General features: G+C 38.1%; 1 protein-coding gene across 1 annotated transcript in view; it reads left to right on the forward strand.

Moving 5' to 3' along the window:
* uevld (UEV and lactate/malate dehyrogenase domains) overlaps window positions 1-12,045 on the forward strand; it is a 14,405-nt gene continuing 2,360 nt past the window's right edge. Inside the window, exons 1-11 of the mRNA XM_051884955.1 lie at window positions 1-167; window positions 331-415; window positions 563-628; window positions 748-911; window positions 6,881-7,022; window positions 7,120-7,208; window positions 7,305-7,410; window positions 8,761-8,931; window positions 9,111-9,284; window positions 10,384-10,471; window positions 10,594-10,717. Coding sequence (XP_051740915.1) covers window positions 126-167; window positions 331-415; window positions 563-628; window positions 748-911; window positions 6,881-7,022; window positions 7,120-7,208; window positions 7,305-7,410; window positions 8,761-8,931; window positions 9,111-9,284; window positions 10,384-10,471; window positions 10,594-10,717 — 1,251 coding nt within the window. The 5' untranslated portion in view covers window positions 1-125. The remainder of the gene's footprint in view (window positions 168-330; window positions 416-562; window positions 629-747; window positions 912-6,880; window positions 7,023-7,119; window positions 7,209-7,304; window positions 7,411-8,760; window positions 8,932-9,110; window positions 9,285-10,383; window positions 10,472-10,593; window positions 10,718-12,045) is intronic.

Here is a 12,045-nt window from a genome sequence, read left to right on the forward strand (position 1 = left end):
CTCGGCTTGCCGTACCAGACAGCAGTCAGCTGAAATGTGTTTGCGGAAGTTTCACTTTATTGCCTGGTTGAGATTGAAGAGCTCGGGCTTTCTTCGGTTTTACCGCACAGTTTTAAACAGCGATCATGGATTTAAGTTCGGAATCTGTGAAGAAAGTTCTCTCTAAGGTGAGTAACATTTATGCTAGTAATCTTAAATAATTGATGAATAAGGATGATGATAAGACACTGGTTAAACCTGTTTGAAAAGTGTAGTCACAGTGTCAAAAAGCACGCCTTTAAATATGGATTATTACTCTCTAACATGTTATTTGGTTTCTTTACTACCTAGTATAAATTTCGTGATGTGGCTATTGAAGAGCTACAGAAAGTGTCTCGCGTCTACGCTGACATGGAAGTAAAATCTGGAACATACAGTAAGTCATTTTCATGAAGATCAATATACATAATAACATGTAAAACCACATCTGGTTTAGTAAAAGGGAGTTCAAAGTTTAGGCTAATTTATTGTATACATCTTACTTGTGAAATCTGCTGAGTCATTATTGAAACATATTTTGCAGCATTTAGTGACAGTCTACAGAAGGATCTACTCAAACTGGTTGGAAACATCCCAATCAGATATCAAGGTGAGACTCCATGGAAGTGAATCTGTTGTTTATTTGAACAAGAAATCTGTTGCATATGGTATATGTTAAGTATAATAATTGATAAGAAGTCCTGTCTGTTGATGATAATGTATTCACAGGGCACTCATATAACCTGCCCATCCTGCTTTGGCTCTTGGATTCCTTTCCTTTCACACCTCCCATCTGCTTCCTGAGACCCACGTCCAGCATGGTCATACGGGAGGGTAAACATGTCGATTCGAAGGGTAGAATACACCTGCCGGGCCTGCACAACTGGGACCATGTAAGGGAACTTCAAATCTTTTTTGACTAGAATTAATCACAGTATATGCAAAATAGTTAATTTGATAGTTTGATTAATTCCTAATTTAAACAAGAACATAATTTTAAAAATAAAGTTATTTATTTAAGTAAATAATTTTTAAAAATCATATACAGGTCAAAAGTTTGGAATAATTAAGATTTTTTAATGTTTTTGAAAGAAGTCTCACTTAATTTATTTGATTAAAAACAGTAATATTGTGAAATATTATTACAATTTAACTGAACTGTTTTCTATTTGAAAATATTTTAAAATGTAATTTATTCCTGTAATCAAAGCTGAATTTTCAGCATCATTACTCCAGTCTTTAGTGTCACATGATTCTTGATGCTCAGTTATTATGAGTTATCATAGGTACTTAATTATTAATAATGGTTCTTATTATTAATGATGTTGGAACCAGTTTTTGCTGCTTAATTTTTTGTGGAAATCATAAAACAGTTTTTCAAGATTCTTTGATGAATAGAAAGTTAAAAAGAACAACATTTATTCGAAATGGAAAGATTTAGTAAAATTATGTCTTCACTTTTGATCAATTTAAAGGATTAGTTCACTTCTGAATGAAAATTTCGTGATAATTTACTCACCCCCATGTCATCCAAGATGTTCATGTCTTTCTTTCTTCAGTCGAAAAGAAATTAAGTTTTTGAGGAAAACTTTCCAGAATTTTTCTCCATATAGTGGACTTCACTGGGGTTCACTGGGTTGAAGGTCCAAATTGCAGTTTCAGTGCGGCTTCAAAGGGCTCTACAGGATCCCAGACGAGGAATAAGGATCTTATCCAGCGAAACGATTTCTAAAAAAAAAATAAAAATGTATGTACTTATTAATCACAAATGCTCGTCTTGCACTAGCTCTGTGATGGCCTGAGGAAAGAAACCTTCCTTGTGCCTGACTGTTCTGGTGCTCAGTGCTCTGTAGCACCAACCAGATGGCAACAGTTCAAAGAGGAAGTAGCCTATATGTGAGGGGTCCAGAGTGATTTTGCCTGCCCTTTTACACGCTCTGGATGAGTACAGTTCTTGGAGAGTGGGAAGGGGTGTACCAATGATTCTCTCAGCAGTCCGGACTATCCGCTGTAGTCATCCGAGGTCTGATTTGGTAGCTGAGCCGAACCAGACAGTTACAGAAGTGCAGATGACAGACTCTTTGACTGCAGAATAGAACTGCTGAAGCAGCTCCTGTGGCAGGTTGAACTTTCTCAGCTGGCGAAGGAAGTACAACGTCTGCTGGGCCTTTTTCACAATGGAGTCAATGTGATTGTCCCACTTCAGGTCCTGAGAGATGGTAGAGCCCAGGAACCTGAATGACTCCACTGCTTCAACAGTGCTGATGGTGAGTCGGGGAATGCTGGGGTGTTCCTCAATCAGATCCACTGTTTTGAGCGTGTTCAGCTCCAGGTTATTATGACTGCACTAGACAGCCAGTTGTTCAACCTCCTGTCTGTAAGTAGACTCATCACTGTTTTGGATGAGGCCGATGAGTGTAGTGTCTTCTTCGGCAAGCAGGAGCTTTTGCGGTGCATTCGCTGGTGTAGAGGGAGAAGAGCAGTGGGCAGAACACACATCCCTGGGGGGCTCCAGTGCTGATTATACAGATGTTGGATGTGAATTTTCCCAGTCTCACTAGCTGTTGCTTAGATGTCTGAAAGCTGGTGATCCATTGACAGATGGAGCTAGGAACAGAGAACTGAGTTAGTTTGGTCTGGAGGAGCGTTGGGATGATGGTGTTGAAAGCTGAGTTGAAGTCGACAAACAGGATCCTCACATAAGTTCAGTCTATCAAATGACTTCATGACCACAGACGTTAAAGCAACAGGTCTGTAATCAGTCCTGTGATTTTGGGTTTCTTTGGGATTGGGATGATGGTGAAGCGTTTGAAGCAAGAAGGGACTTTGCATAGCTCAAGTGATCTGTTGAAGTTCTTTGTGAAGATAGGTGCCAGCTGATCAGCACAGGATTTCAGACAGGCTGGCGAGACGCCATCTGGGCCTGGTGCTTTCCTGGTCTTCTGTTTCCAGAAGACCCGGCACACATCTCCACAGATCGCAAGTGCAGGGGGGAGGGGTTGCTGGAGGCATTGATGAATGCATGAAGAGAAGGTCGGAACGGGTGTGGGGTGTGAGACCGGGTTTTTAAAACCTGCAATAAAACTCATTCAGGTCATCCTCAGCCAGTTGTTGATTCGACAGTCCTGGGGGATAGTGTCTTGTAATTGGTGATGTCTTTCAGGCCTTCCATACTGAGGCAGGGTCGTAGCTTTTTTCAGCTTTTCAGAGTAGTTTCTTTTAGCCACTCTGATCTTCTTTGTCAGTGTGTTTTTGGCTTGATTATACAAGACTCTCTTCCCACCTCTGTAGGCATCTTCTTTGGCTTGACAAAGCTGTCTAAGTTTTGCAGTGAACCACGGTTTGTGATTGTTGAATGTTAAATGTGTCCTGGTAGGAATGCACATATCCTTACAGAAACTGATCTGTGATGTTACAGTATCAGTGAGCTGGTCCAGATCAGTGGCAGCAGCTTCAAAAGCAATCAGTGCATTTGCAACAGTTTTGTTGATCCATCTCTTTACAGTCTTTAATACAGGTTTAGATGATTTAAGTTTCTGCCTGTAGGTCGGTATACGATGAACCAGACAGTGATCAGAGAGCCCCAAAGTGGTATGCATCCTTTATTGTGGTGTGGCAGTAGTCCAGTATATTACTGTCTCTGGTAGGACATTTAATGTGCTGTCTGTTTTTTGGCAGAGATTTACTTCATTAAAGTAGCTAAGAATGATTATAACAAAGTCTGGATGTTGTTTTGAAGAGCGCTTCTAGATCGGGACAGCACACCTTCTTCAGTGCTGTTACATCTGTACAGCACCTTTCATTGATGTACAAACATGTCCCACCTCCTCGCGATTTCCCCACTGATTCTGCGGTGCCATCCAATCTAAACAGCTGGAAGCCTGGTAGATGTAACGCGCTGTCCAGAATGGCTTTATTCAGCCAGGTTTCTGTGACACACAGAGCAGCAGAGTTTGAAAAGTCCTTATTTGTTTGGGACAGGAGAAGTAGTTTGTCCGTATTGTTGGGGAAGGAGCAGAGGCAACGCAGTTCGAAAGTCGCGCTGTCAGAGCTTGACTAGCACGGCAGCTCACTTCATATGCTTTGCACATCTAAAGGCAGGAACACACCAAGCCGACGGTTGGCTGTCGGGCAGTTTTTGTTCGTCGGCCGACTAAGTTTTCTCAGTGTGTTCCGCACCGTCGGCTGAAGTTGGTCCTCGTTGGCTTTTTTCGGCCGATTCGACATGTTGAAACAGCGTCGGAGCTTGTCGGTCCATCGGGCCATCTGAACATTATGATTGGCTGTTCAGATACTGCCACCTGCTGGTACGGAAAGGCATTTCTTCTTACGCAGGCGCAGAACGGACGGTGTCGAGTGTCTGTTTGGTGTGTCAGGGCAACTTTGGACCCAGATGCTGCCGACGTGAGCCAACCCCGCAGTCTGCTTACGTTGCCACTAGTTCGTCGGCGTCGGCTTGGTGTGTTCCTGCCTTTAAGCCCCGTTCACACCACCAGCGACTTATTGCTGTATGTTGCAAGTCTCTGTAGTGTGAAGACTATTGTTGGCGTTCCCAGTGCCGTCACTCTAATGTTATTGGTAGACTTCATGTCTGGCCATATGTTTAGAAAATGCAATCACTCAAATGATATATAAAACTAAGACATCATTAGCTGCGTTTCCACTGTCGGGCCTAAAGCGGGTGTGCTAGTGCGTGCCAGGGCCAGTCGCGTTTCCACTGTCACTTCCGGGGCTTGATCGTGCCTCGTCGGGGCTTCCTCGGGGCCAACAGCCAGGGTTTTTCGGCCCGCCGCATACCTTGGTCCAAAGTGGGCCAGCTTGGGCTTGAGGGAGTGCTTACAAACAAAGGCGGAGTTAATCTGTGTGTAGAGACTGAGGCGCCATGGATGATTACATGTAGGTGACCAGCTAACATCAGCATTAAAGACTTTTAAAAGTTTGTGATCCGATGTGGATTCTGATCGCCAAGACTATGCGCGCTATTACCATAGTAAACATAGTAAATATGACGGCTTGAAGAAATCAGACAGATCATATACTTTGGCTATCACAATTATGTATTCTGTCACAACGTCTTGTCTCTTAACGGACTGACTTGTAGAAATTATCATTCTTTGTAAATGTGATATAAACATACTGTCCCATGATTACAAATAAACAGAAACAGACGCGACTGAATAAGTGTGCGTGTCCTCTTTCTTTTGTGAAATAACAGTAAATACCACTTTATTTCTGTGACTAATATTTAATCTTGACACAAATTAATTCATTATGATCAATTTGTTTGGTAAAACATCAATGCTTGGGTTTTTAAAATGCCTACAAACGCCTGCTTTTATCACGTTCACTTTACGATCTCGCTAGTTTCCAGTGATTTCTTTCTGATTATTTTTCTGATAAAACTTCCATTTGTTTGTGAAATGACGGGTTTGTGTGATGTTGTTCCAGAGAGGCGTGTTACGGGCGGGTTTTAGTGAAGCACTGCGGAGCTTTGGCCCGACGGTGGAAATGCAGCGTGATTTTGGGCTCGGTGCTAAAAGTCCGGGGCTATTAGCCTAGCCTGGCCCGCTGAAAGCCCTGGCTCACACTGGCCCGACAGTGGAAAAGCGGCTATTCTAATTTCACCAGGAATTATGCCAAATTTACACTGCAAATGTGGCACAGAAGCGCTTCTGAAGTGGCATTTAGATGTCTTTACACAGACTTTTTAATGCTGCTCAGAGGTGGCATAAATGCTTTTACACAGCAATTTCAACTGTATGCTTTGACACTGGGGACTGAGGTGGGTCAGAGCAGGCATAATTTGGTCTGGATTTTATGCAGCATTATGTTTTTACACAGAATTTTGAGCAGGCACAGAGCAGCCTTAAGTCTGCTGTGTAAAGAGGCACTTAAAAGAATTAAAAGCAGCATTCTGCTGTTGGAGAGTGTTGTGATATAAACTGCAGCAGTGCTCAGTGATTAAATCATTAACAAGATTAACGATTGATCAATCAACAAATTAAACTTGCTCATTCTGCCCCCCCAAAAAAACTAAAACCTAATTCAAATTTGACAAATAATACATTTTCTTGTCCCTAATAATCAACATAATGCAGGGGAAACTATACTATGAACTGCAGCAGTGCTAAACTGCTCACTGCATCATATAATTAACAACACAAACTATCAATGTATGAATCAAACTCACTACTGCGGACAGTTTCTTCTCCATGCATCATTTTATTATATTCATGTATGTGGTTACAGTCAAATCATATAAAATGGTTAAATCGCTCCAGTCTCGTCTTGCCTTCACTCGAGACGGTGACGTGTGAGCTCCACTCACTCCTATTGGTTGTCGCTCGCAAAATTCGCTGCTCATTTACATAAAGTTACACTTTTCTGAACTTTTTATTTTTGACTTGTGTCGCTTGACACACCTACATTCTGTCGCCAACAGTCATAAGTAAGTAGTCAGCTCTCCATTGAAAGTAAACGGGATCATGTTGCTTTGTTGCTGTGCGTTGCTGGCGGTGTTAAGGGGGCTTTACATGCTTGAGCAGCGCCGCTGCTCCTCCAACTACAATGTCCAGCAAAATGTCAGAACAATCAAACCAGTAAAAGATTGGGTGGTGCAGTTTTTCTGTGGTAAAACTGATTGTAGAAGAATAACTAAAGACAGGACAAACTAACAAAACCAGTAAAACAACTGTTCTCCACACTGAAATTGTATATATTTAAAATATATTAAAAAACAGTTCATATAAATTATAATAATACTAATATTTCACAATATTACTCTATTTACTACATTTTTGATCTATATATATATATATATATATATATATATATATATTATTAAAAATTGTCACTGTTGCAGCCAAAGTCCTCTGTGAATGGCCTTCTGGCAGAGATGATCGCTAAGTTTGAGGAGGAACCTCCACTGGGCACCAAATCTTCAGCACATGGTGACAATCCCAACGATCTACTGGCCTATGTGTCGAATCTCAAAGTTAATGAAGGTTTGTCTGGGATGGACATAAAAAATATTCATTTGCACATGTTGAGTACCGCTTTTATGAATTCAAATCATAATATGATCTGTAATTGCTCCTATAGGTGTAAATCGGCCTGATCAAGAGGTTAAAGTGTCTGTGATTGGCGGGGGAGATTTGGGAATAGCTACCGTGTTGAGTATTATGGCAAAAGTAACTACATGATTGTCTTTTGTTTGCCAGAAATAGCTTATGGCTACGTAACCACATTTGTGTGACCAGTCTGTATTGTTATACTTTCCGTCATAGAGCTCTGTTGACAAACTGGTTTTGATTGACATCCCTGAGAGTTCAACGAAAGGTGGCACAATGGATTTGGAGATTTTCAGTTTACCAAAGGTCGAGGTGTCAAAAGGTGATTTTTATCATTACATTAACTACCACATATGTCCTCAATTTTAATATGTAAAGAACAGTTGAATTGCAAATCGTTTATTTTCAAATCTCAATTGTTTTATCTGTCCACAACATGTCTGAATCATATTTCATCCCAAAATTATATTTTGCTTTGTGACGATTATTTTCATGACATTTAAACACATTTTCAAAATTAGTATAATTTATATAATATCATAATATTATTAATATTTGTAATTAGCTTTTATTTCTTTATTTATAGTTTCATTTGAATTTTAGTTTGTTGTTTAGTACTTACGTTATGTGCTTATGATCTTATGTGTTGTGATTTATTAATAAATTAAATAAATTTCTATTTAACTTTAATTTATTTTCATTTCAGGTTAGTCAAGTCAAGTAGTCAAGTAGTTTTAGTAATTTTTATCTAATGATTTTATTTTATTTTCAGCTTTATTTTTTAATTACCAAAAACAATTTTTAATGGTGTTTGGTTAACAATAACAGCACTGATTCTCAAGTGGTGCAATATATATATATATATATATATATATATATATATATATATATATATATATATATATATATATATATACACACATTTAAACCAAAATGTATTCAGACACCTTGAACATTTCATTCATTAATACAGTTTATTCACTATAGTTTAAAAAATAGTAATAAAATATGACAAGATCTCAGAATTAAACTATATATATAATTATATATATTATTTTGTTGTGTAATAAGACATGTGAGATTTACCCTTGATGAGATTGTATAGTTTATTTCAAAAGTTCAGATGTCAATATCAATATCAAATTTACATTAATGTCCAAATTACATTCTAGAAATAATGTATTGATCATTTTAGCCCTCCATAATGTGAAGATGTGTTATTTTAGTATAATTACAGTATATACTTTTATATTTTTAACATTTTTTTCCTGTTTTTAGTTTAAAGTTGTTAATAATAGTTAACAACTTGTGTTAAGTTGTATTTTAAATATGTGTATATAGGTTTTGAGTTTCAGATTTAGTTTTAGTTTTTGTCATTTTAGTACTTAAACTTAAACAAAAATGGGAAACGTTGCTTTGGCAATTAGCTGAAAAAAATGTTTTTATATTTTATTGCAGTTGATGTTAATTTTACTTCTAGTAATGATTTTTTTTTTTTTTTTTTTAATGTTATTAGTTTTAGTTTTAATGGTAATAATGGTGGTGATCACCACAAAGTCTTTACATGTCTCTTAGTTGTTTTTTTTTTTACTGTCTACATTGTAAAAGTTATTCAGCCCCTTCTACACAACAGATAGTGACTGACAGACTATCTTTAATCTCAATTTCATAGACCTGTCGGCCTCAGCGGGCTCTAAAGTAGTGGTCGTCACAGCGAATGCCTGGAGTGATGAGCAGTCATATTTGAGTGTAGTTCAGACTAATGTGGACATGTACAGAGGAATCATCCCTCATCTCGCCCAGCTGAGTCCAAAAGCTGTGCTGCTCATCGCCTCTCAACCAGGTTAGTGATCGGCAGCTAGCTTCACCTGTGCTTAAATGGGTCCCATTTATTTTCTTCATTGGTGGTTCTTCTAGTGAACTATTCATGATTTAGTCAGCATCTACTAATCTGAAATATAAAAGACAGCAAAATCTTGCTTTATAGACCATGAATGTGAACTCTGACCTTAATGTTCACAGTGGACATTATGACACATGTTGCCTGGAGACAAAGTAATCTTCTGCCCACTCAAGTGATCGGTGTGGGGTGTAATCTGGACTCAGAGAGACTGTCTCACATCATCAACATTTCACTGGTGGCAAATAACACAGGCAAGCAGGCCTGGGTCATTGGAGAACTCTCAGAGAACAAGGGTGAGTGGATCAGGAGCTGCTTGACATATTTTAAAGTCTTCATGAAATCATTTTCAGATCTTTATATAATGTTTAGATGAGCTTATGAAGTTAGAAAAGTTTCTTTTGCATTAAAAAAGCTGAAATATTTTTCTAAAAAGATCATTTTTCAAACATTTAATTTTAAGGGACGTTTCTTCTTTAAGAAACACAAGTAAATGTTGACCGATGAGATTGGCCAACTTCACCCCACCCCAGCAAGTGTGAGGTGTGTTTTGATGCTCGAGATGACCAGCGCTGTAATAGACCATCTGGGTGTTTGCAAACAGCGATGATGTTTTTGTGGGCGGAGCCTGGTAGCCATGGAATAAAAGAATAAAAAAGTTAATTTTCGAATTTATATCTCACAATTCTGGACTTTTTTCTCGCAAATCCGAGTTTATATCTCACAGTTCAGAAGTGCGAATTTATATCCTGCAATACTGACTTTTTTCCCTCAGAATTGTGATGTAAACTCACAATTGCGACTTATAAAGTTTGAACTGGGAGATATAAACACGCAAATGCAAGAAAAAATGCAAGAAAAAATTTTATGTTTAAATGTTATGTAAAATGTTATAGGTTTAAATATTATTTCATACTGTAACTGTATGGCTGTGTATGTATGTCCCCTATAAACTGCATATGTGAATATTATGTAGACTTACTGTTTACATCAAATTCATGCTTTAATAGTAGACTAATCATCGCAGGTTTCATCAGTCCAGTCTGTGACTTGCAGCGTAAACATATGCGTCTTCAATGACGTATTTTTTGCATTCCGATTCTGACATCCAAAGGCACAACAAAATATTTTTGCTCTTATTCTGTGCATTTTAGCATTTTCCTCCACCCTTTACCACTGTTTTTCTGCCACCTTAATGAGTGCGCAGCTGCAAGTGACAGACCTGTGACATCTGTTCCCAAATGGTCTATAGAGCCCGAGTCAGATTTATTATAACTCCGAAAAACAAACATTTGCATCATGGTCACATTAGCAACTTGAGTGTGCATTGATGTTCTGAGGTCAGAGTCTGGTTTTAAATAATAAACTTGAATGCTCTCTATGGTTGTTCCTCAGTGGCAGTGTGGGGTAACATGGGGCCGGGAACTGACCAACTACAAGCGTTATCCCCAGTGTCCAACTCCACCAAACCCTTGATGGACAGGTATGGGTTTAAATGATCACCGTTCCATATAATTTTCATATTGTTTGTAATAGAAATGTAAAAATCAATTTTATTGGTTTGTTATTGCATTATTAAGTGTGAACGGTTTGATATGCTTTCAGGGCATTAGAGATGCTCAAGGGCAGAGGTCAGAGGTCATGGTCAGTTGGGTTATCCATTGCTGGCATCACTCACAGCATCGTAACAGACCAAAGGAAAATACACTCTGTCACAACACTGGCTGAGGTATGTTACCTACCTTGTCTGTTCAGTAACTTTGCTACTTAACAGGATTAACATGCAATTAACTTTCATAAGGGTTTTGAAATGTAAGATTCAAATCGTCTGCCCAGTTTTTTCAAAATTATTTAAGTCATATTTTGTAAATGCAAACCTTATAGAGTGCATTAGTGTCTGCCCACTTTTTCAGCTGCGTTGGTTCCGGAAGTATTTTTTTCCCACTCATTTTAAAGTCTTTATATTTATATTGTTGTAAGCCATGAACCAAACCAACCACCTACGAAGTGAATCACAACATTGCAAACTTGTGTTTGAAACAAAAAAGCATTTGTAAATTGGACAAAAAGACAATGGTACAAGGGTGTGCACTTAACGCCTTTAATGATGGAAAGAACTACAATCTTATGAAGCATTGTGAATGACAATCAAATTGAAAATGATGAATATACATTTAAAATTGTTGTTTAGATCTGTAAAAACAATATATTGTATATGTATATGTATATATATGTGTGTGTATATATATATATATATATATATATATTACAGTTGCAAGAAAAAGTATGTGAACCACTTGCAGAATCTGTGAAAATGTGAATTTATTAAAGCTGAATTTATTAAAATGACCCAGTTCGAAAGTTTGTGAACCATTGATTCTTAATACTGTGTGGTTACCTGGATGATCCACGACTGTTTTTTTTTTTGTTTTGTGATGGTTGTTCATGAGTCCCTTGTTTGTTCTGAGCAGTTAAACTGAGCTCTGTTCTTCAGAAAAATCCTCCAGGTCCTGCAGATTCTTCAGTTTTCAAGGATTTTTTGCATATTTGAACCCTTTACAACAGTGACTGTATGATTTAGATCCATCTTTTCACACTGAGGACAACTGAGGGACTCAAACACAACTAATAGAAAAGGTTCAAACATTCACTGATGCTCCAGAAGGAAACACGATGCATTAAGAGTCAGGGGGTGAAAACTATTGAACAGAATGAAGATGTACAAATTTTTCTTATTTCGTTTAAATATAAATTTTTTTCATTTAGTACTGCCCTTCGGAAGCAACAGGAAGATACTTGCATGTTTCCCAGAAGACAAATTAAGTACAATTTACCTTGATCTTCAAATTCAAAAAGTTTTCACCCCTGACTCTTAATACATCGTGTTTCCTTCTGGAGCATCAGTGAATGTTTGAACCTTTTTTATTAGTTGTGTTTGAGTCCCTCAATTGTCCTCAGTGTGAAAAGATGGATCTAAATCATACAGTCACTGTTGTAAAGGGTTCAAATATGCAAAAAATCCTCAAACTGAAGAATCTGCAGGACCTGGAGGATTTT

The sequence above is a fragment of the Ctenopharyngodon idella genome, chromosome 24 (genome assembly GCF_019924925.1).
Source record: "Ctenopharyngodon idella isolate HZGC_01 chromosome 24, HZGC01, whole genome shotgun sequence".
In the NCBI taxonomy this organism is placed as follows: Eukaryota; Metazoa; Chordata; class Actinopteri; order Cypriniformes; family Xenocyprididae; genus Ctenopharyngodon; species Ctenopharyngodon idella.